The sequence below is a fragment of the Miscanthus floridulus genome, chromosome 1 (assembly GCF_019320115.1).
Source record: "Miscanthus floridulus cultivar M001 chromosome 1, ASM1932011v1, whole genome shotgun sequence".
Lineage (NCBI taxonomy): Eukaryota > Viridiplantae > Streptophyta > Magnoliopsida > Poales > Poaceae > Miscanthus > Miscanthus floridulus.
The window spans coordinates 46,756,697-46,780,959 of record NC_089580.1 but is presented as its reverse complement, the minus strand read 5'-3'; the positions used below and the strand labels follow the sequence as shown (position 1 = coordinate 46,780,959).

At 44.9% G+C, this 24,263-nt stretch overlaps 1 protein-coding gene across 2 annotated transcripts; it reads left to right on the top strand.

The window, feature by feature from the left end:
- Window positions 1–328: 328 nt before the first annotated feature.
- On the top strand, window positions 329–4,352 carry LOC136482552 (B3 domain-containing protein Os03g0620400-like). 2 transcript variants are annotated; one of them, XM_066479771.1, is made up of 6 exons: window positions 329–454; window positions 1,554–1,681; window positions 2,031–2,487; window positions 2,844–3,064; window positions 3,225–3,887; window positions 3,979–4,352. In XM_066479771.1, the coding sequence occupies exons 2-6, from the start codon at window positions 1,559–1,561 to the stop codon at window positions 4,216–4,218; spliced, it is 1,704 nt and encodes a 567-aa protein (XP_066335868.1). In that variant the 5' UTR covers window positions 329–454; window positions 1,554–1,558; the 3' UTR covers window positions 4,219–4,352. The 2 variants fall into 2 exon arrangements, with proteins under 2 accessions (XP_066335868.1, XP_066335873.1); XM_066479776.1 differs by lacking the exon at window positions 329–454 and adding an exon at window positions 488–767.
- The last annotated feature ends 19,911 nt before the right edge of the window (window positions 4,353–24,263 follow it).

The following is a 24,263-nucleotide window of genomic DNA, read 5'->3' as shown; positions in this document are numbered from 1 at the left end:
CCCGTCCCCCGTAAAGAAAATAAAAACCGCGGGAAAATAAAAATTGCTGACAGAAAAATCACACGGAAAAAATTATTCCCACCGGTGAATGGAAGGCAAGCGCCAATCTAGGAGTCAAAGGAAGTAACGGAATCACTACGAATTAGGAAGTAAAGGAAATAATGACGGCCATTACGGAAGTGGAAGGAGAGGAAAAATAGGAAGAAAAGAAAAGAAAGGCCACCGATCAAGCGACGCTACGGGAGAGAAAAAAAAAGGGTCACGTTTGTTGAGGCCTGCTGGCGCGTCCGAATCTCCAACAAGAGCGGCGGCGCAGATCTGATTCGTCGTCATCCTGGAGGCCCGCATGGCGCTTGTTGTCTTCCAGTGACGAGCGTTCCTCTTTCGCTCCATATCGCACGGCCAGACGGATTTCGATAGTGGCCGAACGACAACGTGGAAGCAGCAAGTGACGGTCAGTTTCTCCTCATACCGTCATGCGTGCTTTGTTTGATCTTGGCCGGTGCTTGGTTAGATCTTTGTTCGATTCATTTTTTAGCTTTTGATTTGACAAGATCAAGCACTTGGCCGCTGCATTACAACACAACTGATCACCGAACTCTCACCAGTCGACCACACATAAAACGCACGCGTGGGAGTTCATCAAACGCTTTCGACTTCTGGCCTCCTGTCTATCTTTTGTCTCCACAGAATAGATAGAAATGCAACTATGAAGCTGCGATCCTGGCCAGTGTGAGGAATGTTTGCAAAGCTTGGTTGATACTTAGGTATTGCTCTGCACCATTCATTTGACATTTCATTTCCTCAGGTTGTGGGGATATATAACAAATGTTAAAATTCGGTGCTCATCTATTGTGTTGTATCTTGGGACTGCTAGTTGCCAGGAAAGCAAATCATGACATCTTCTGCAGATTCCTACCCGTTCTTCAGTGAAAAGTACATTCAAGTGTTTGGGGAGGGCAAAACACTCGATTCGATTGTTCACCGTTCATCTTCCTCCTCGCCCCGCCGTTGTCGTGCTAGGGTTTTATCGGAGCTCCGGCGAAACCCTAGCGTAGCCGCGGCGGCCTCCTTCTTTCCATCCCCCTCCTCCTTCCGTGGCGAGCTCCGGTCATGAGTGCCCCCGCCTCCCCCGCTGCCAGGACCTAAAGGCCGCCCTCCCGCTGTCCCCACCGCCTGGCCGGCCTGCCTCACCCGAGCTCCTAAGGCCGCCTGACTTGGAAAAGAAGAGGGGGAAACGTCGGATTTGCAGAAGAAAACAAATCGAGTGTTGAGAGGGAGAGAAACACTCGAGTGCGGGATAGCATTACCGAAAAAATCTCATATACATAGTAGTAGTGCCAAACTGCAATATAAGTTTATGCTGAACATTCATTTTGTCATCTTTTATTTTTCTTTCTCGGCTCCGCCCTTGTTGTGTCGTAAATCATCTGTCCTAAGTTAAGGGCAATCTTCTCTCCTATTCTAACTTGAATGTGGTGTCGCCAAGTTATACTGAATATTTGTTCATTTGTTGACTCTAATTTCTATCTGACATATCCTGCAAATTGCAGTGAACATGGCTGGACAAGGCTCCCACGTGAAGAAATCTTGTGCTTGTTGCGAAAGGTACATGGATCATTTGCGTGGAAAGATGACGTCTTTCCTCTTGCTCATGTCTGCTAATTATAGGCACAGCATGGTGAGTCTTCCTATAAGTTTAATATCTTTGCCCTGATACATTTTCATTATCTACCATGTTTCATTTGGAGATAGATTTCAATCTTCGTAGTAGTATATAGTTGCCTACCCTTTCCATAAATTTCACTGAATCTGTGTGCTACACAGAACTGAAAGATTCTAGAACCATACATCGTGATTAATTGAGCAAGTGAAATCAATTACATTCCTGAATTTCAAACCTACTTTTCATCAGTGAATTGCAAAACAATGCAACAGAAAACATAATTAGACAACGCTTGCTCTCTGATGCTTGGATTGCTCTGTATAAAGATATATGCATTATATTTGTTTCACTGTTCTTGGTGCAGACAATGCCTGCCAGGTTCATGAACCAATTTGGAGGAGAGATCTCAGAGAGCATCGACATCGAATTCCCTGACGGTAGTGTTTATGCTGTCAAGGGCACGGAGTACATGAACAAGACGCTCCCCCAGTGTGGATGGAAAGCATTTATCGATGCCCATCCCATAGAAGAGAATGACTCGTTGCTGTTCCAGCACATTGAGAAGGCCCGTTTTAAGGTTCTGATAATCGATCCTGATGGATGTGAGAAAGTCTTTCCCTGCGATGGGATCAGAATCAGTTCTAGTAACATCCAAGAACGAGACACGGATTGTGTTGATGTTTCAGATAGGTCCCATGACCATGCCGACAAATCATCAAGAGTTCGTAAGAGAGTCTCTAGCTGTCAGAGGGATTGTCCAAGTCAACGTAGAAAAGCTGCAAGGATTACCACAACATCAGCCTCTTCGTCTGAGGAATCAGGTTATTATGTTATAATAATTGTTGGCTGCCTTATACCTGCATGAAAATAATTTCTTTTTGTTAAATATGCCTGTGTGCAATGAGCTTTGGTTTGATTTATCTAAAAGACCTTTTATTTGTTTGTTTGTTTTTTCCTAGCGGCTTTTACACTACCAAAATGATGGAGTTCTCCTAGTACAATAAGTAGTTATAAGAACACTACCACCAATCCGCACATGGGAATCCTCACTAGGAGGCATTTGTTAGGAAAAAGGCCATATTCCATACTAAATATTGAATGCTAAACACTAGGTAAACCCCACGTCACTAGAAGTTGCAAATTCTGGTTGTGTACTAATTATATTAGTTATGTGCAGGACCAGATTCTGATGGCACCGCTGAATATCAATGGTCTTCAGGTTTTGATGATGATCCTAAGACAAATGCGGCTCCTGATTATGTCTTATCATGTATGAGTATTCTATCTGATGAACAAGAGGAGCAAGTAGATGCACTTATCAAGCAAATCCAGCCTGAAACTACTGTATTTGTGGCACTAATGAAGCCCGGCAATGTGAAAACACGAGGCCCTAATCTCGTAAGCTGCTGTCTTCTCTTTTGTCAATTAAATTGGTCTAATCCAATCCTGCAAATGTTCAGCCTTTTTTAGTCAGCTCTCACTCTCAGCTGTATGAACCTCTTATATAGTCTAATTCGAGTCATATTTGCTGATCCATCCCATTCCCATCTGGAATTAGGTAATTCCTAGCGCTTATGCAGCCGTGCACTTCCCACACAAAAATCAAGTCGTGACGCTTCAGCGGCCAGGCAAGAGCAAGAAGTGGCATCCCAGGCTTAACGTCAGAAAAGATAAAAGTTGCCATATGTTAATGGGGCCTTGGTCACACTTTGTGCAAGACAACCATGTGCAGGAAGGTGACATCTGCATCTTTCAGCCATTGAAGACTGCTGGCGTAAGGTTCACTCTGATGGTTCATCTGATTCATCAGTCAAAGGTTGGTACATTATTACATGATGAAAAAAATGGAAACAGTCCTAGTCCAGCAGGAGGAACAAGCTCCAGTAGAGGCAAAACAATGAGGTCAAAGGCAAATGATCTTAAGATTGTGCACTCAACTGATGGCAAAGCAAAGGCGGAGGTGACGCCGATAGCGCGTGTTAAGGAGGAACCGGCCGATCCGGGACCTTCTAATTCCAAAGGTCATTGGACTGATGATGAGTCAGACGATTCTGGTGGACCTTCTGAAGCAGGTCTTTACATTCTGTCAGCCCATGCTCATTTGGCTGATGAGCAGAGGAAGAAAGTTGAAGATATAGTTGGCAGCATTCAGTGTCAAGTTCCCATTTACGTGGCAGTGATGAACAAGACCAGTGTTGCTGTCAACGGCACCTGCGTCTTAGTAAGCAGCTCAAGAACCCTTTTTTTCCCCCTGTGGCTATTGATTAACAAATTGTATGTATGTATGATGTATGTATGCATGAATGAAACAGTACTTCGGCAAGCAATACACCAGCAAGTACCTTCCACACGGGGAGCACACCGTGACGCTCGTGAGGAACGGGAATAGCGCGGCATGGAAGGTGAAGATGCATGCGCAGATGTTCAGTAAAGGCTGGCGTGACTTTGTCCGCGACAACCGCCTCAAACTCGACGACATCTGCCTATTCCAGCTGACCAAGGACGACATCAAGATGCTTACAATGACGGTCTATATCATTCGCCATGTCTAACATTGTTAGTTTCTACCAGCTGGTTCGATCGTGGCATTAGGATAATAATAGAATGCTGCTTTCCAGAACTTCATGCTGCAATACTAAATGTTGCCTTTGCTGTGATATAAGAAAAGGACGAACCTTAATTTTTTGATGCACTGAATATCCTTTGTTACAATATATTGTCATATATTTGGATCTGTAGGTCTCTTCCGAGATTTCTGGTTGCTAATAGGTTTAACTGCTGCAACCGAAATTCGTGAAATTTTTAACCCTGGAATTTCGGATTTTGAACCCTGGAATTTTAGGTAATTTCAGCGGTCGATGAAAGAAAAATCCGAAATTTTATAAACACTAATTCGTGTGCTATATAACCCTAGAATCATATTTTCTATTGTGGCCACACCAAGTTAATTGTGCTATATGTGCGGTGGACTAATGGAGACCGGACCTCACTTGTCCTGCACTGCCCATACGTTCGAGAAGTGTGGAAGCTTGTTTCGGGCCAGGAGCAGTTCAATGTAGCTCAGCAAATTCAGCAATCAAATTTCGACAACATAGCTGAATGGCGCGAAGCTGCCCATATATTGTTATTATATTTGGATTTGTAGGTCTCTTCCGAGATTTCAGGTTTGTTACGGTATTTGGACTTGTAAACCATCTCGACATAAAAGTTGTTAACTACAAAGTTGTATATCTCTTTAAACTCTACAATGTTGATGCAAAGTTTATCTTCATCCAATCTAATATAACAATGTTATGATTTTTTTTGTGCAAAGCAGCCTAACACCGCGACGCTCATGAGGAACGGGAAGAGCTCGGCATGGAAGGTGAAGATGCATGCGTAGATGTTCAGTAAAGGCTGGCTTGGCTTTGTCCGCGACAACCGCCTCAAACTCGACGACATCTGCCTATTCCAGCTGACCAAGGACGACATCAAGATGCTTACAATGACGGTCTACATCATTCGCCATGGATAACATAATTGTTAGTTATTAATTTTAATTTCTACCTGGTGTGATCGTGCATTAATTAGGATGATATAATAGGATGGCTGGGCTTTGCAGAACTTCCTGCTGCCTTTGCTGTCAAATAAGAAAAGGACGAACCTTAATTTGAAGATGCACTGAACAACCTTAATATTTGGATCTGTAGGTCTCTTCCGAGATTTCAGCTTAAACTTCAACCTCCAGGGTCCCACGTTGCATGCTGTATTATGTCACCTTGTTTTGCTGGCAACTTCCAACAAAAAAGATATCTGTTTAAGAACAAATGCAGACCAATTTACGCCCTATTCATTTGGGCTTGTTTGACTTATAAGCCGTACTTTTTTAGCCAACGAACAGTACTTTTCTCTCACACCAAATCAGCCAACAATACTTTCAGCCATGGCTCATCAGCCAAATAAGCCCAAACGAACAGTGCGTTGATAGAACACGTGCAATTTGGGGGAAAACTCTTGAATCACTTTGGGCCTGTTTGGCACAGCTCACAACAGCCTTTTCATGAGCTGTTTTTTTGCCAAACACTATGGCCCCATTTGGCACAGCTCAACTTCACTAGTGAAGCTGCTTTTTTGTATTTTAGCTTCACAAGCAGCTCTTTTGATGAAGCTGAGCTGTTTTTTTTTACTCCGTTTGGCAAAACAGCTTCACATGAGGACCAAAGTGGCCGCCGGCGCAGGGTGGAGGCACGGCCGCCGAGAGATGGGAAGAAATAGAAAAAAAAAAGGAAAGGGCATTGTAGTCATTTTGCCATTTTGGTCCTCCTGTAAAGCTGTTTTGTCAAACGGAGTAAAAAACAGCTCAGCTTCATAAAAAGCTGCTTGTGAAGCTAAAACATAAAAAAACAGATGTGCCAAACGGGACCTTTATTTCTTGTCGTGATATATATACATATATATTGTATTGGGCCAAACGGGGCCTTTATTTCTTGTCTTGATATATATACATATATATATTGTTTTGGGCTGGGATTATTACATAAACATGGCCCAACACCTCCCTCAAAATGGGTGATAGATAGGGATGAAAATGGATCGGATACGGACAGATATCACCGATATTATATTTGTTTTTATATTTTTGTCCGGATTCGAATTCGAATACGGATAGTGTCGACTATGTCGGATAGGATACAATTGGATATCGACATCATAAATATACGATTTGAGTATTCGGATACGGATACGGTATCGGATGTTGGATATCCGGACTCGGATACGGACAGATCTCAACCCCTCTAAACGGATTCGGTTTCGAATACGATCGAAAAATATCCGTACCGTTTTCATCCCTAGTGATAGATATATGTGTCATTCCCTTCTTGTTTTATGCTAAATTATATTCTTTTACTCGTAAGTCCTAAGCCTTTTGTCAAACAGTCAGCTATTTGACCACTCAAATTTACATGACTTAGCTCTAGCATGCCATCATCTAATTTCTCTTTGATGAAGAAAGGATCTATCTCCACACTGATTCTGTCATGTTGAACGTGATTATTTGAAATACTAATAGCTGACTGTTAGAAACATGCAAGACATCATGTTAATTTTCACTGTGAAGCGAAAAAATAACAGAAACATGCAGATTTCAGAGTTGTACCATGACATGCCTAGTTAAGATGGCTATTGTATTTCCAAACCTACTACAGCGTCCGTGCTCAGCTTTGGCGACGGCCGATGCGGTTGGATTGAGAAATTTTTTTATTTTTTACATATTTTTAAACTAATTTTAAAACTAACACTGTTTATTTTTTTTTTAAATCTAACACTTTTAGCCGTGCCTATTCGCATGACGCGGTGAATTAACGCTGCCGCGCCATGCATGGGGCGCGGCGAGGCTGCTTACGTGGCTGCGACAGGGCACTGACCGGTGACGTGGCCAGCCCTACCGCGCCACCGATCCGGGTGTGGCTGTGATGCGCCACGCATCAAGGCCACCCACCACGCCCTCCGGCCACGCACGGCGGCTGCCCGCCGTGCCACGGACGCCGACCGCACCCGCCACCGTCCTCACTGTCGTGTTGCCGCCCTCATTGCCGCGCCCGCCACTGCCGCCGCCGTCCTCACTGTCGCGTCGCCGTTGTACACCGCTCCCAACTTTCGCACACCCCTCTCTCTATCCCGTGTCCACCCGCCGCCGCCGAGGCCAGTGTCCGCGCCTCCCAGCCTGGTCTAGCGTGCCGCCGCCGTGAGGACGAGCGCACGTTGCTGCCGCTAGGACGAGCGCCGCTGCTGTGAGGTACTCCTCTAGTGTATTTGTTGATTGAGTTGACATTGTTAGTATAGTAAGTTAGTACAATAAGTAAAGTTAGTATAGTTAGTATAGTTAGTAAAGTTAGTGAGTTTAGTTAGTATAGTTAGTAAAGTTAGTTAGTTTTGTTAGTATAGTTAGTGAGTCTAGTTAGTTATTGTATTTAGTATAATTAGTTGTTGTAGTTAGTCTTGTATAGATGTTAATATTAGATTAGTTAGTATAGTTATAGTTAGAATATGTATTAATATTACTATGGACAGTACGTACGACGATTTCGATGACTTGATGAAGTTTTTTGAAATACTTTTGTAGATGGATTATTGCGTTAGAGTTTTTTACGGAGGAAGTGTTAGGAGAAAAGATAGTATGTTTGAGGATATGGAAGAAGAATTGGAATGGTTTGATGAACCTCCTAGCTTCAACGACCTTTGTGTCCGTTTGAATGTAAAGTTTGGCGGTGATTTCACACTGAAGGGGAGGTTTGATACTGGGAAGACTAGGGCACACTATGTCCTGATGCCCTTGTGCGACCCTGCTCACTAGTCCCGCTACACTAGGGTGCTCCAAGGTTCCAATGTGCCCATGACTGAGGTGGTGGTGGAGAATGGGTACATGATGCAGGGTGTCCTGGACGGGCCGTTCATTGATGGTGTTGGAGGCAATGAGCAAGAATTGGGGGTCGAAGGGGAAGCAACTCAGGGTAACATGGATTTGGACGGTCAGTTGACGCAGGAGCAGTTTCATTCAAGTCAAGTAGGTTGTATAAGCAATGACTTCGATGTAAATGAGTTTGAACTAGAAAAGGAGGAGCAGGAGGAGGAGAATAGGATCAGTGATGTAGTTAGCAGTGATTCGGATGATTCAGATGATGACCAGGGAGATAGACATGCTATGCCCATACCGGTTGATGCCATGCCAGTACCTGTTCACGGTATGCCATTACCAGTACCAACTAAGGTTTTGCATGCTATTTAGGCTCAGGGTAGACTAGTCACAGATTTGCCAGCAGATGATACCCCCTATGATTCATGGGGCAGAATTAGTGAAGCGCAACAATATGTTCTACCACCACCTTACACAGCGACTGAGCTTGAGCAACTAAGGTCGATGAATGTACCTTTTAGGGGTGTTCTGAATTATAGGGATGTTAGCATGACGGATATGGCAGTTTGTGACATCGGTCTCTAGATGTATAGGAAATCATTGTATGACCATGAGAAAGAAATCCTTAGGAAGGGGGTGATATTCAATATAATGTCAGAGATGAAGCTCTTCCTTTAAGACTATGTTGTGTATCACAATAGGTCATACATCGTCACTCATTCGGACCAGGAGTTGAGGTACCACATGATATGTAAAAACGGTTGTATGTGGAGGTTAAATGCATGAAAGAGATAGAGTGATGGTAAATGGAGGATAAGTAAAGTTGTCGAACCCCACACTTGCCTAACAAATAGGGTGAAGAAAAATCATCAACAGCTCACTGCACGTTACCTTGCCCATCGTATATTGGGGCTCGTTGATGACGATAACGATATTTTGAAGTCTTCTTTACAACAGTCCATATATGAATTCGTTAAGTATGATGTGAAGTACGGAAAGGCTTGGCATGCTAAGCAAATTGCCCTGGCGATTCGTTGGGGTAGTTGGGAGGAAGCGTACAACAGGGTGCCCCACATCTTATGTGCAATGCATTACTACAACCCTGCTTGAAATGGTTTGTGGACACCGGAGGAATGTATTTTCGGGACCCGTTGAGGCATGTCCTCTATTGTGTGTTCTGGTCATTCGCGTAAACGGAACATGCATTCTAGTTTTGTCGGCCAGTCGTACTTGTTGATGACACTTTCCTGACAGGAAAGTACAGGGGCACCTTGATGATGGCTGTTGTTGTTGATCCTGAGGACCAGATAGTACCCATGGCTTTTGCTTTGGCAGAGGAAGAGAACAATGAATCGTGGTCATGGTTCATGCAGCTTCTACATGTACAAGTGCTTGGCCCATCTCGCACTATATGTTTGATCTCAGACCATCACCCAGGGCTTCTTAATGCTGTAGCTGAGCATATAGATGGGTTCCCGCCTCTAGTGCATAGATGGTGCATGAGACACTTTGCCGCTAATTTTAGGCGGCGTCAGAGGAAGAAGGAGGTATGTGACAAGGTAAAGGCTCTATGTTGTGTACGTATAGAGCACCAGTTCAAGGAGACAAAGAGAGAACTAGACAAGATGCAAAATGAAGCGAGAAAGACCTGGTTAGAGGCATAGATGGAACAGAAGGCTCAGTGGGCATTAGCATATGATGAGAGGGGTTCATGTATGGCATCATGACCACTAACTCCTCGGAGTCTTTCAACCATGTATTCACTGGAGTTCGATCGTTGCCTATGTCTGGAATTGTTGAGTTCTCCTTTCATAAGTGCAACGAATATTTTGTCAAGAGGTGAAAACTTGCACAAAGGAATATAGCTGAGTAGGGGCATTTTGGAAAGGCCAGAGCAGAACATTTGAAGGAGGCTGAGGAATTGGCCAAGTAGCACACCGCCGAGCCATATGGACCCCGCCGCCATATCTTTAGTGTACAGGGCTAGGGTGGCACAAGCTTAGGCGGCGAACATTATGGTGGACAAAACTACCGAGTTGATCTTGAAAAAGTAGAGTGCGGTTGCAACGTCCCTCAGATCATGCATGCCCCTTGCTCTCATATGATCACGTCCTACAGGGTTCGCGGGTATAACTATGAGGATCTACCATATATGTCACCCTTGTATCTCTGTTCGAACACCGTTAGTATTTGGGAGAGGAGCTTCGAGCCATACCTTGACCCAATACAGTGGCCACCTTATCATGGTTATGACTACATGCCGCATCTAGATCTAATGAAGGTAGGCAAGGGTAGGAGGAAGAAGAAGCGACTCAAGGGGGACATGGACGCTATGAGAGGGTACGGCGAAGACATATACAGAGGGGGAGACTTTAACGAGACCCGTGGTAGGAATCTTTGCTCCGTTTGCAAAGAACCTAGTCACAAGGCTAGCAGGCATAGAAGGCAAGGGCAGTAGGTGCATATAGCATACATTTTATTATATTAATGTTAATTATTTGATTTGCTATTTAAAACTACTATGTTAGTACATTGGAACTTTGGAGCTATGTTTGTTATGATATATGTTTATTCTGTAATTTTGCATAATAATTTATTCCTTTTAGATTTACTTTGTTTGTATGCACTAATGTTCCATCAAATTATAGTACTCTTAATGTTTGTTCTAACATATACATTTGAAATTTGAACCAGGATGGGGGATCATCATCCATAGTACCCCATTCTTGAGGTGCAATACGACAAAGACCACTGAGCCAAGCGTCTGTTGGAGGTTCAGGAGGACTTGGTACCTCTTAGACTATGCACGCACTAGTCGCACCGCTGGGACGAGCGATACCGGTTGTACATACAGTGTGCCGGCTTCCTTGAGATCGTCCACATCTTCAACACTGGGCTACATATCCTTGACCCTACACTTCTCTCTGCTGTTGTCGATAGGTATGATATGATACACGTTTGCGACAGTACAAACTATTGATTTATCTCATTGTTTGAATTAAAAAATTTCTTGTATTGAATTAAAAACCCACAGGTGGAGGCCAGAGACCCACACCTTTCACCTTCCTTGCGGTGAGATGACTATCATGATGCAGAACATGAAGATGATTTTATGTCTATGGTTGGGGGGTCTTCTAGTGACTGGGATCCTTGATAATGATCACTGGATGGACTTGGTGGAGCAGTTCTATGGCAGAAGATGAAAGCTCTAGTTTGGTTTTGGTTAATTGATGAAACCCTAAGTGCTAACCTAGTTTATCAAAGTGATTATGAGATAGGTAGCACTACTCCAAGTGATGAAGCAATGGCGAAGATCATGACAATGGTGATAGCATGGTGATGATCAAATGCTTGAACTTGGAAAAGAAAGAGAAAAACAAAAGGCTCAAGGCAAAGGTATAAAATGTAGGAGCCATTTTGTTTTAGTGATCAAGACACTTAGTGAGTGTGATCACATTTAGGATAGATAGCCGTACTATTAAGAGGAGTGAAACTCGTATTGGAATGCGGTTATCAAAGTGCCACTAGATGCTCTAACTCATTGCATATGCATTTAGGATCTAGTGGAGTGCTAACATTCTTGATAATATTTGTGAAAATATGCTAACACATGTGCACAAGGTGTTTGCAGGGTTGAGATGGGTTTGGGTCCCTTAAGCAAGGGTGAAGAAGTTAGAGTTGAAATGGAGTTGGTCGAAATGATGCTAGCGTCGGTCTACTGACCGGACGTTGGGTCACTCAGCGACCGGACGCTGAAGGGTTACGTCCGGTCGAGCTGTCAGACGGCACAGTCGCTGGGGTTGAGCACCGGACACTGGTCTACGTCTGGTCAAGATGGACCGGACGTGTCCGGTCGAAAAAACATGCCTCGAGGAGCTTACTGGAAACGACCGGACGCTGGGGCTTCAGCGTCCAGTCAGTTTTGACCGGAGCGTCCGGTCAGCTTCGTAGCCGTTGAAATCTGACGAACAGCGTTTGAAGCTGGTGACGCGTGGCGTCCATCGGGCGACCGGACGCTGAGGGCCAGCATCCGGTCGGTATGACCAGAGCGTCCGGTCAGAGCGTGTTTTGCCCAGTGAAGGGGTACAACGGCTCTATTTGATGGGGGCTCTATTTATACCCCCATGGCCGGCTCAAGGGACATCTCTTGCACATTTTCATTGACATAGCATCCTTGTGAGCTTAGCCAAAGCCCTCCCACTCATCTCCATCATTGATCCATCATCATTGTGAGATTGGGAGAGAATCCAAGTGCATTGCTTGAGTGATTGCATCTAGAGGCACTTGGTATTCGTGTTGCGCTGCGGATTTCGCTTGTTTCTCTTGGTGGTTGCCACCACCTAGACGGTTGGAGCAGAGGTGAAGGATCGGCACGAGTTGGTGATTGTTCGTGGCCGCCTTCGGTGATTGTGAGGGGAGTTGTACCTTCCCCGGCGGAGCGCCGAAAGATAACTCTAGTAAATTGCTCGTGTCATTGAGTTACCTCACTTGTGGGTCGGTTCTTGCGGTGTCCAATCGTGTGGATGAGGTTTGTGAAACACCTCTTAGCCGCCGAACCACCAAGTGTTGGTCGACACAACGGGGACGTAGCGTGTTGGCAAGCACGTGAACCTCGGGAGAAAATCGATTGTCTCTTGTCTTTGGCATTCTTCCGGTGATTGGCTATATATTCATCTTGTGATTGGTTCATCCCCTACACGTCGGTATAATCACTCTACTCACTTATTTACATTCTTGCAAACTAGTTGACACAAGCTCTTTAGTGTAATTAGAATTGAGAGCTTGCTTTATTATTTATATTCATCTAGTTGAGCTCTTTAGAGTAGCAAGGTTGAGAGCTCTTAGTGAGTAATTACATAGCAAGTTTGTGTGCCTAAGTAATCATTGCAACTAGAATTGTTGGATAGGTGGCTTGCAACCCTTGTAGAGCTAGAGCAAGTTTGCATTACGCTTTTTATCATACTAATCAAATTGCTCTAGTTGATTTGTAGATTTTTAAATAGGCTATTCACCCCCCCCTCTAGCCATATTAGGACCTTTCAGAAGACCACCCGAGGACGAGGATGCTAAGAGAGCAAAGTAAGAATTTCTATGTTCCAAACATTTACCATTTTGACACCAGCACATGCAAGTCTTTGGTTGGTCTCTTATATCACAAATATATGTTATGGTCTAAGTCTATCGTTGATCTACATATTCTACAAATTATTTTGCTATTTAAATGGAGGGTTTAGTACATAACTTTTATGATGCATATTGTCTTTGCCTAATTTAATGTTTATTTTTGTTCCCACAGCTCTCATGTAATTGTCCTTCAAAAATTGTAGGAAAACATTCGGTGTCAGTTCGGTCTGGATAACGGAAAACTTTGGGGCGCCACTGCACCCAAACACTCTAGAGTAGGAGATCGAGAGGTATGCTAGGGTGTGGCTATGGCACTTCTTAGGCGCCTTCCTGTTCCCCGACACATCAGGTAACACCATCAGCTGGGCCTTCCTCAACATATTGAGCCAGCCATGGGAGAATATAGGAGCGTACAGCTAGGGCAGCGTAGTCCTAGCATGGATCTATCGTTAGCTCTGCATTGCCTGCCGATGCAGTACAGGAGGTGCCAACCTAGGAGGTTGTTCCCACCTACTATAGGTTTGGTGTTGGGAGCGATGGCCAGTCGGGAGGCCCGTTGTTCACGGTTTACATGTAAGTGCATCGATTTTTTATTTTCCTCAAACTTGATGCCGCACTTGTGACTGACTATCCTATTCAATACAGGCATGGAATCATGTGGACGTAGGACCGACTGCTCTGTACGTCTGGCAAGAAGTGGAGGTAGTTAGAGGGAACCCAAAGCGTCGGTACATGCAGTACTCGGACACACTAGACGTCCTAACACAACACCAGGTAACGGCCACTTTGATACTGCTAGTCGGTGTTGTTGCTTTTTGTTATTCCAAAAAACTAACTGTAGTTACCTAACTTTCAGGTGAATTTGTGTCTATGGTCCAGATTCGAGCTAGAGGGGTACCTGAGTACTCGCACTGAGGAAGAGTCGGATGAGTGGCTTTTTAACGGGCCACTAATTTTCTTCCACGTGGTCGAGATGCACTACCCTATAAGGGTGTATAGGTAGTTTGGAAGATGCAGCCATGCCCATCACTGCTATACACAACCAACAAAAAGTTACACGGGTGCGACAACTAAAACATAATAATTTAGTAGTCATGTTCATACATACAACCACTAACTTACGTTAAACTTATAGGTACGATCGAAGGAACAGGTACAAGGAGAAGAATTGGGTCGTGACGCATGCCCCGTTCATCCACGAATGGGACAGTCGACAAAGGATCCTGATCACCAAGATACCGCCGCACGACCAACACAACTTTGACCGCTACCTCCAATGGTTGCATAGGAGTACCCGCACACATATGCAGGGCCCCTACACTAACAAGTCAATTGATGAGGACAAAGACGAGGATGACATTGTTAATATGTACGACGAGGCGACAAGGATGGAGACACAGCTTCAAAGAGCCCCGCTACAGAGATACATGGTAAGAAATTTGAATTTCAATACAACTACATGTCGGTGTTCCTATGAATTGAAGTGATACGAACTTAGCTCGCTTGTGTATGCAGGCATCACAGTTAACAAGTCTGTCCAACAAAGCAGCCATGTGACTTCACGAGACCAAAGGGGAGCCGCACGACATTCTACACGTCTTCGTCGATGCATATTCTATTCTCAGAAACATGACAGTGGTTAAATGGTTCCCATGACTCATTCACCTGTGTTTTCTTTTTTTGCAGAAAGTGAGGAGGAGCTGCAAGAAGCTGGCATAGAAGCTCAGCTACGTGGATACTTTGTGGGAGATACCCTATGACCCGGACCTATCTAGTTCCTTATGCTCGAGCACTATGACGACACGAGCAGGTTCCTTTGACACGACAACTGGTGGGACCTCTTATGTTCGTACTCCCAGCAATCGTGGCAAGGGTCCTGCAAAGCACGACGTTGAGGAGGACAAGGATGAGGAGGACGAGGACGAGGAGGAGGACTACGATGAGATTGGGATGTCTTAGCTTGGTGATGCACCATTTCCTACACAGTTCGACGCACAGGTATTTGAAACAACCCTTTGCTATATACATCACAATTACTTAAACATTATAAGTAATGATGCCTATATTGTAATTGTAGGGTCCTAGTTGCACTCAACAGTACCACCGGGTGTACTGCCAACGAGACCATACTGATGTTGGGTTCACCCCTAACGTGTTGCCTTCACGTCCGAAGAGGCAGTGATGTCCACGGTCACCATATACTTCTAGGTCATAGGAGTTCTTTAGGATGCACTTGTACTCAGACACCCATATACTAATGGAACATGTAGTATGTCGAGTAATGACAAACTTATGTATTGATGAACTTATGTCGTAGTTATGACTTGCTGAACTTATGTCGAATAGTGGTATTGTCGAACTTGCGATGAACTTGGGACGTGTACAAGTTAGTATTGCTAAACTTGTATATTGATTGTCTCGTGCACTTATCCTTCCTGTTGACCTATTTATTAAATCGACACGACGACATAACAGAAGTGCCTTGTTCCTTTTGCTGCCGCTTTGACCGCCGCGCCATGCTAGGCGCGCCACGCTTAGCAGCAACATTGTAATACCATTTTTTGTGGCAAAAGTTTAATGAGATAACACAATGTCCATTACAAAAATGAAACAATGTTTGTTACATGGGTACAATACACAAATAGTTCAAATGAAACACAATGCAGCACCAAGAAAGTTCTACTACGATACAAATACCAAATCTAAAATATTGAACTAGCACACGTGTACCAATCCTCAGTCTGAAACATACTGAGTAAGCAACTTATCATCCGAGTACCAGTCCTCTAACACAACCTCGTTGTTGTGGCTAGGCTCACCGGCATTGCCCTGATCTACCTGTCGCCTATAGTACACTGCCTCTGCTTCACCTGCGGCCTCTATGGCCTGAGTCAAGAACGTGTCCTCCTTTGTCTGGCTCATGTGGCTAGGCTCACCTGCATTGCCTAGATCTATCTATCACCTGTAGTAAGCGGCCTCCGCTTCATCTACGGCCTCTGTGACCTAAGTGAAGAACGCGTCGTCATCCTCCTCCGCCTGCAAGCCCGCCTCTGCTAGAGCGATGAGCTCGCTCAGTCTACCAGTGTCATCTTCAGCCTCCTTGGCCTACAAGCCCGCCTTAGTAAGAGCGATGAGATTGCTCAACCTGGCAGTGTCATCCTCATCCTCGTCCCTCCTCATCAGACAACACAATCGGAGATTGAATGGTGCGACCAGCTCGCGTTCTGTGCTCATGTAACTTCTTTTCCTCAAATATTTCACGGGCCACCTCTGTGGCATGGTCCTCGCTACATCCAATCCCTTCATGTATGAAATGCAACAAGTTAGCAACGCGATTATATTACATTTAAAAGCAGGCAATAAAAATAACAAGGCTTCCAATGACTCACTGGCACATAATGCAACAACATGGTCATTCGAGGCCTGCATCTGTACTCTTTCCTACTCCCTTGCCTCCTTCCTTGCCCTCTCCTCCTCTAACTCCCTTTGTCTCTCCAATCCCCATTTGTCAAGCCCAACATCGATCGGGTTACAAATACTGCACTGTCTAGCAAACTCACGCATCTTGTTTTTGTGATATTTAACGAATAGGTTGACGTAGTCAGGTCCATATCCTCTCTTCCATACAATTACTTGCCTCCCCTTCAGTTCATCTAAGAACTTAGCTTGACCATCATAACATTCCCACCTCTGCATTTTCTAGTGCTCTGTTCAAACAAAAAATATGTCATATATGTCTTAGCAAAAGAAACAAAATATGATTTCATGTTTACCACAAAAATAACCAACATCATCATAGTCAACAATATGGCTACAATAATGGCCTATTCCAAGCTCCGATAGGACTAGACCGTAGTTGGATTTAACACCACATTCGCACTTGACTGGAGGTGCTTTGTAAATTAACCTTTCTTTCTTCTTTTCCTTTGCCTTTGGTGGCTCCGGCTATTGATTCTTAGGACCGTAGAGCCACTCATTGAAATGACACTTCGCAAATCCATAACGCTACAAGAGAATACATTAGTACATGCACACATATAGAGCTAAATATTTAAATAGATATACTTTCCACTTACTTCGTGTTTGTTTGGACACACAAACTCCAACGTATTCTTAGGGTTTATCACAACTCGATCTCCGCATTCTCACAGAGGAGGTTCCTCGAGTCGTCTAACTACAGCTGTGTGCTTCTCCTTAGCCGTCATTGGCGGGGGGTTAGGGGGTGGAACCCACCGCTGGAAGTGCTCACGTGGATGTCTTCCTCTACACCAATCATTGAAAAAAAGGTACCTAGAGTCAAACTTGTCTGCACCGTTGATCCACTAAAAGAAAAAGCACCTCTCATGGTCCTACACAACAAGATTTCAACAAAATATTAGTAGCCTACTTACACAAACAAAAAAAAGATAGTGGAAACAATTACTTACATTAAAACGATTACATGTGTAGAAGCAACGCGCCGCTGTGTCTGGATGTCTCGATTGAAACACGTCGGCCGGGAAACCACAATCACAGTTAGGGACATGGAGGTAAGGAGGGACGGGGGCATCTTTGCTAGACACGTCGGGGTATAATTCTCGAGGACGATCTCATTTTTGCCAAAACTCCTCCCGATACATTTATTGTATCTAACAAAACAGTTGTAATTTAACAAACAAAAATCAAAATATCATAAATTAATATCAATGAGAATCATTTGCATTACAACGAATAAAATATAACCTATACTTTGGTGCAAACTCTATCTTAGATGCCAACATGAAAACTATATAAAAACTATACTTTGGTCAGTAAAAAATAAAATTTGGTACATCAACGGTGTGTCCATATATTTATTCACATATAAAAGGTGAGATGCAAAGTCAAACAAGCAAAATACATGGTAATCATAATTCTAACTAACCAATTAACCTTAACATTAGCCATCCTAATCCTAATCCTTCAATCCAACGTTCTAACGAACTCATATTTTTCTCCATACCCTAACTACTCATTCAAATCATTCGATCCACCGTGGAGGCTGAGGAGGAGCTTCATTACCTTGACAAGGCCGAGGAGGAGCTCCGGAGAAGGTAGGGAGGGGAACGGCAAGGGAGGGAAATTCGGCGGCCGGCCGTGGGGGAGCCAGAAGGCAATGGCGCGGCGGTGCGGGATGGGAGGCACGGCGGCGGGAGCAGGGCGGCATGGAGGCGGTTGTTGTGCGGTGCGGAGTGAAACAGAGAGGGAGGAAAGGGACTGGGCCGTGGGCCTATATTTGGCTCTGCCGCACCCTGGCGAGTGGCGCGTCACTATTGCGTCGTGATGCGTGGCGCGTCACCGCCGCGCCCTGATCGGTGGCGCGGCAGAGCTGGCCACTTCACCGGTCAGCCGCCCTGGTCGCTGCCACGTAGGCAGCCTTGCTGCGCCCCCATGCATGGCGCGGCAGCGTTAATTTGCCACGCCGTGCGAATAGGCGCGGCAAAAAATGTTAGATTTGAAAAAAAAAACAGTGTTAGTTTTAAAATTTGTTTAAAAATGCGTTAAAAATAAAAAAAAATCGGGATTGACAAGCCGTGAGCCTGAAGCCAGCCGCGGCCGTGCGCATTCAAAGCCCGATAAGACAGCGTCCGTGCTCAGCTTTGGCGACGCCCGATGCGGTATCGCGCGGCCCCAGTGCCCGCCTGCCCGGCCAGCAGCAGCGCTACCACCTTGTAGCTGTAGCAGCGGCCGGCCAGGGTGTTTACATCCGGGGCTAAAATTTAGTTGTATCACATCGGACTCCACGTGGAGATGTTATATCAGCCCCGTTCGGCTTGCTGAAACTTGGCTGAATTGGCTGAAAAACACTGTTCTGGCTGAATTATTGTGAGAGAAAAATACTGTTCCAGCTGAAAAACAAGCTAAATAGTGTGGATTATAAGGTAAGCCGAACGGGGCCGTCAAGTGTTCGGATAGTAATAATAAAATAAATTACAGAAGTCATCAGTAATCCACGAGACGAATTTATTAAGTCTAATTAATTTCTCATTAGCACATGTTTAATGTAGCACCACATTGTCAAATCATGGACTAATTAGGTTTAAAAATTTTGTCTCATAAATTAGTCTCAACCTGTGTATTTAGTTTCGTAATTAGTCTTTATTTAATACTCTATTTATGTGTCTAAACATCCGATATGACAGGAACTATCGTTTCGGAGGGGAAAACAAACACAGCTGCCAAGGCACTGAAATCTTGGATTGTAGAAGCTGTACCACCTTGCAGTTGCTATGGTTCTTGTGTGTTTGGTTTTTTGCTATGGCTTAGAGCATCTTTGGCGGTCCTCAATCTCACCTCTTCGTCTCCATAAAGCTATCGTAGCACGAGAGAGGTTCAGTTTTTTTCTTCTCTAGCCGTCCCAAAGTAGCCCTTCCCAGAAGTATCAAAATATCTACTAACTACTTATGTACTCGCAGCAATGGCCCACAAAAAAGGTGTCATCTTGTGTATGCTCCATGTTTGAATAAATTTTCGAAAGTTTTGTATAAGGAGTTTCATATTGTCATAGAATTGATAGAGGTGCTAGTAGATGGGTTGTAAGTAGGGATGCAATAAACGGATTGGATACGAACGGATATTGTTGGTATCATATTTGTTTTCATATTTTTCCTCGAATTCGGAGTCGAACACGTATAGCTACCGGATACAGCTACATAAACGGATTTTCTTGGATATATGAATACAAATAAATATATATCAAATACAGGATGAGTTGGGCACGGAGAGTGTCGGTTACGAATATTTCTCCGGATATTGAGTAAAAACAACATCTATATATACAACATATGTTGCTGTCATTTAACCACTCTAGTGTAGAAGCAAATTATCAATAGTTCATATACAAGTAGCATTGTCATGTTTTTTTTTTCAAAGTTGAGTTGCATTGTCATCGCTTACATAGCTTATTATGCATACCTAAGCCTATATCTTTTGAGTACAAACAAAAATCATATACAAAAGATAAAAAAGAAAATGTGCTGGCAAATACAGAAACAATTAGACTTGAGCAAGCAGGCAAGCACACTCGGCTGTTGCGTGTGCTTCATGGGCTTCAGCCAACACATCCTGCTACTCGTGCTGGGCCTGTGCGTATGCGATGGTAAGTAGAGTGCTTCATGTACTCCTTTCTTTTTCATTCTTATATGTGCCATTTCTCTTTTTTTTATTTCTCTTGGTAAGGTTTTTTTTTTTAATCGGAGTGCATTTCATTACTCTCCTGTCACAGCTAACTCGCTGGGCACCAGATCCTCAAAGGATTGAGGTACAACGTCCCAGGTGGTTTGCACACCACCATGCAGCTTACAACCCAAAGAAGCAAATTCATGTGCTAGCTTATTACAAATACGAGGACAATAACTAAAGATACATGAGGAGAATTCCATCGCCTTCAGGTGCTTGATTTCAGTGATAATACCGCCCATTGATGATAGCCGGTAATCCTCACCTTCAATAGCCCCCATCACCATCTGCGCATCAGTTTCAACAACGACATGAGCCATGCCCAATTGCGCTGCCATCTTCAGGCCCTCTCCAGGCACCCCAGCAATTCAGCGTGGAAGGCATGTTGAAGGAAAGGTTCGCTGCCCGCTCCAGCTTTCTTGACAGCACCCTGATCATCCCGAATCACGTACCCCCAACCTCCTGCTCCAGTCATCGAGGCCTACTCCAGCTCCTTGTCTGACCAGAATCCGGCAATAGCAATGGTCGCTCCGGTTTATTCAGATTGTCAGCCCGGGCAGCCACCATGTACGCCACATCTCGGCCAGCTCTCCTTCTCCCTTCCTCCCTCCATTTGTTTCTCTCTTCCACCACAGCCAGAGCAACATCACGACCTGAGCTTGCTGCTGCGCATCAAGTTTGAGAATTTTCTCCATCATCTCTCTTGCAGAGGACGCATTTGCCAGATCACATCGTATCTCCTCTAAACTGAGCTCCCTCCATACTTCCTTCACTTCTTTACATTTGAGCAGTAGATGTCCTCCATCCTCGTCAAATCTCCCGCACATACAACATCTAGTGTCCAGCTTCATACCTCGCTGCTACAGAACAGTGCGGACGGCCAAAGTATTGTGGCTCATTCTCCATAGAAAATGTTTCACCTTCGGGGGGCAGTCAATTTGCCACAGCTGCTTCCAGAAATCATCTTTGCCACGGCTTCCCTCAGCTCCTCCTAGTCTGTTAGATCGTTGAGCTCTCATCGTCGCTGCCCTATGCACTTTATAAGCCGATCTCACTGAAAACCGGCATTTATTATCAAAGTGCCATCCCAAAAATGTCCCCCATATCTGCATGGACAGGTAGCGACCTGATGAGCTTCACGTCTTCTTCCCAGAAAGTTTGTTCAAGTAGCTGCACATCCTAGCTCTCTGTCACAGGGTCTATTAACTCATCAACCCTTTGCAGTAAGTTCCTCCCCCTTGGTGTGATTGGCTTGCGAGTCATATCTCTGGGTACCCATGGGTCTTCCCATATATTTATGCTCTGTCCATTCCCAACTCTCCAAATAACACCGTCACGCAAAACCTCCACACCCTGCATAATGCTTCTCCAAGTATACGAGCAGCCATCCTTCAGTTTGGCGGACAGCAAGCTCGTATTGGGAAAGTACTTGGCTTTGAGAATCCTCGCACAAAGAGAGTCCGGAGTTTGGATCAATCTCCATCCTTGTTTAGCGAGCATCGCCATGTTGAAAGAATGCAGATCCCTGAACCCCAGCCCCCCTTCATCCTTTGGTAAAATCAACTTCTCCCAACTCAGCCAGTGGATGCTATTCTCCTTGTCTTGATTATTCCACCAATATTTGGCGATCAGCGCACTGATTTGGCCACAAATTTCTTTGGTGATGTCAAAGCACCCCATGGCGAAAACTGGGATCGCCTGTGCTACCGCCTTGATTATAATCTCCTTCCCAGCTTTGGAGAGTAACTTCTCCTTCCACCCCTGAATCCTTTGCCACACACACTCCTTGAGGTATGCAAAAATATCAGTCCGAGATCTCCCTACATAAACAGGCAGGCCCAGATATTTTTTCGCTCCTTGTCTCAGCCCGGATATGCATTATCTCTCTCACTCGCCTTCTTCTATTTTCCCCGGTATTAGTACTGAACATAACCGCTGATTTATCAGTATTAATTACCTGACCGGAGCATTCCTCATATATTCTCAGGATCTCTTTTAGGTTCTCCACTTCCTGCTCGCTGGCCTTGCACAAAATAAGTGAATCATCAGCGAACAACAAGTGAGAGACTGGTGGCGCCCCCCTGCATATGCGTATGCCATGTATTCTCCCCTCCTCTTCTGCTCTTGCCAGCAACGCTGAGAAGCCTTCTGCGCATAATAGAAATAAATATGGCGAGATTGGGTCGCCTTGTCTCAAGCCACGTTTCGGAATAAATTCCTCTGTCAACACACCATTCACCCGAATGCGGTACGCCGGTACTTGACCGTTGTAACACATGTCATCACCAGATCAACCCACCTCTGAATGAATCCCAATCTTTGCATCATCTCTCGAAGAAATTGCCACTCGACATGGTCATATGCTTTGCTCATGTCCAACTTTACCGTCACCGAGTGCGTTTGTTCCCGGACGGCTGATAACGGACAATATTCTCTTGGTAAGGTTTTGATTACTTGTAAATAGTAGTTTAATATAGAACCGTTACAGGGAAAACTTTACTTATTCTCAATAATGCCTTTGACCTGAGGCTCTAGGATGGCCTCCGCTAGGATCGAGCAAGAACCGATCCAGGCAGCAAGGGCTACAAGGCACAGCGTGTTCTTCATTTGCTGGAAAACTTTACTTATTCTCAATAATGCTTTTGACCTGAGGCTCTAGGATGGCCTCCGCTAGGATCGAGCAAGGACCGATCCAGCCAGCAAGGGCTACAAGGCACAGCGTGTTCTTCATTTGCTTGGGCTAAAGATGCATGGTTCGTTGACAGGTGAACCCTCGCGCCTCGCCCATCCTCGCACATACCCGGGAGTTTGGATATTGATGACAAGGAGGAAAACCCCAGTGGCCCAACCCAGGAACAGGCTCGCCCTGAGGATGTTCCAGCCCCCGAGCCTAGCTTGGCCATGAGGCGGAGGAGCACCCGATCACAAGGGAATGCCGAACAGCTCACTCTCCCTGAGCAGAAGAGATGTCGAGGCAAATCTCCAAGTCCTCCGACGGCCGGTGGATCCGGGGGAACCAGCTGGACAAACCCGAGGGGGCCCTGATTAGAGATGCACCTCGTCCGGGCGATCAGGTACGTACTATGATTGTCTTTGGTCGGTTGCATGAGGCATTTGCCCATCTGAGAAGTCTTGAATGTGTTTGAGAGGTTTTTTTTAAGGGGCGGCAAAAGCTTTGCCGCGATTTTTATTAGATGGAGAAAATATAAATACAAGTGTTCAGTCCAGTTTTGAGTGAAAACCGGGCCCAAAAAACCACCAACTGGGAGAGTGCACCATTCATTCCGATCAACTTTGGAAACACCGTTCGAACAACTAACGACTTTGCCCCAGTACTTGCTCAACCATGAGCGAACATGGTCGAAAACGACCCAAGTAGCAACTCAACTGCACTGACAACTATCTAACAACTAAAGCAACTAAAAGTGTTCGAGAGGTTTGTTCTCGGGGAAAAGCTTTGACTCCACCTATTAGCAATCCACCACCTAGACGGAGGAAGAAGGTCATATCCGGTCCAGTTTGGAATTTAGCCCATAGTGGTCCATGTGCATATTAATGAGATATTATGGAGAGTTTAGTCTCACCTTGGTTGTTAAAGGTGGGATAGACCAACATATAAAGCTTCTAAAGTCCATCCCATTATTCACGGGTTAACCCTTTTACGCGAAGCAAGGATGAAAGCGTAAGTGGGATGGTGGTAGGTGTGGTTCATTCAGCATGTAGAGTAGATCTAAGCCGTTTGGACTCTGGGGTATTACAAATGGTATCAGAGTCGACCTTCGCGGCCACGGACACATGCGGGTCAGGGGCGCGGACATGGGGGTTCATTGCGCATGGCCCTACGGGGTGCACGGCGTGGCACATGTGCCGGCATTGGGCTCA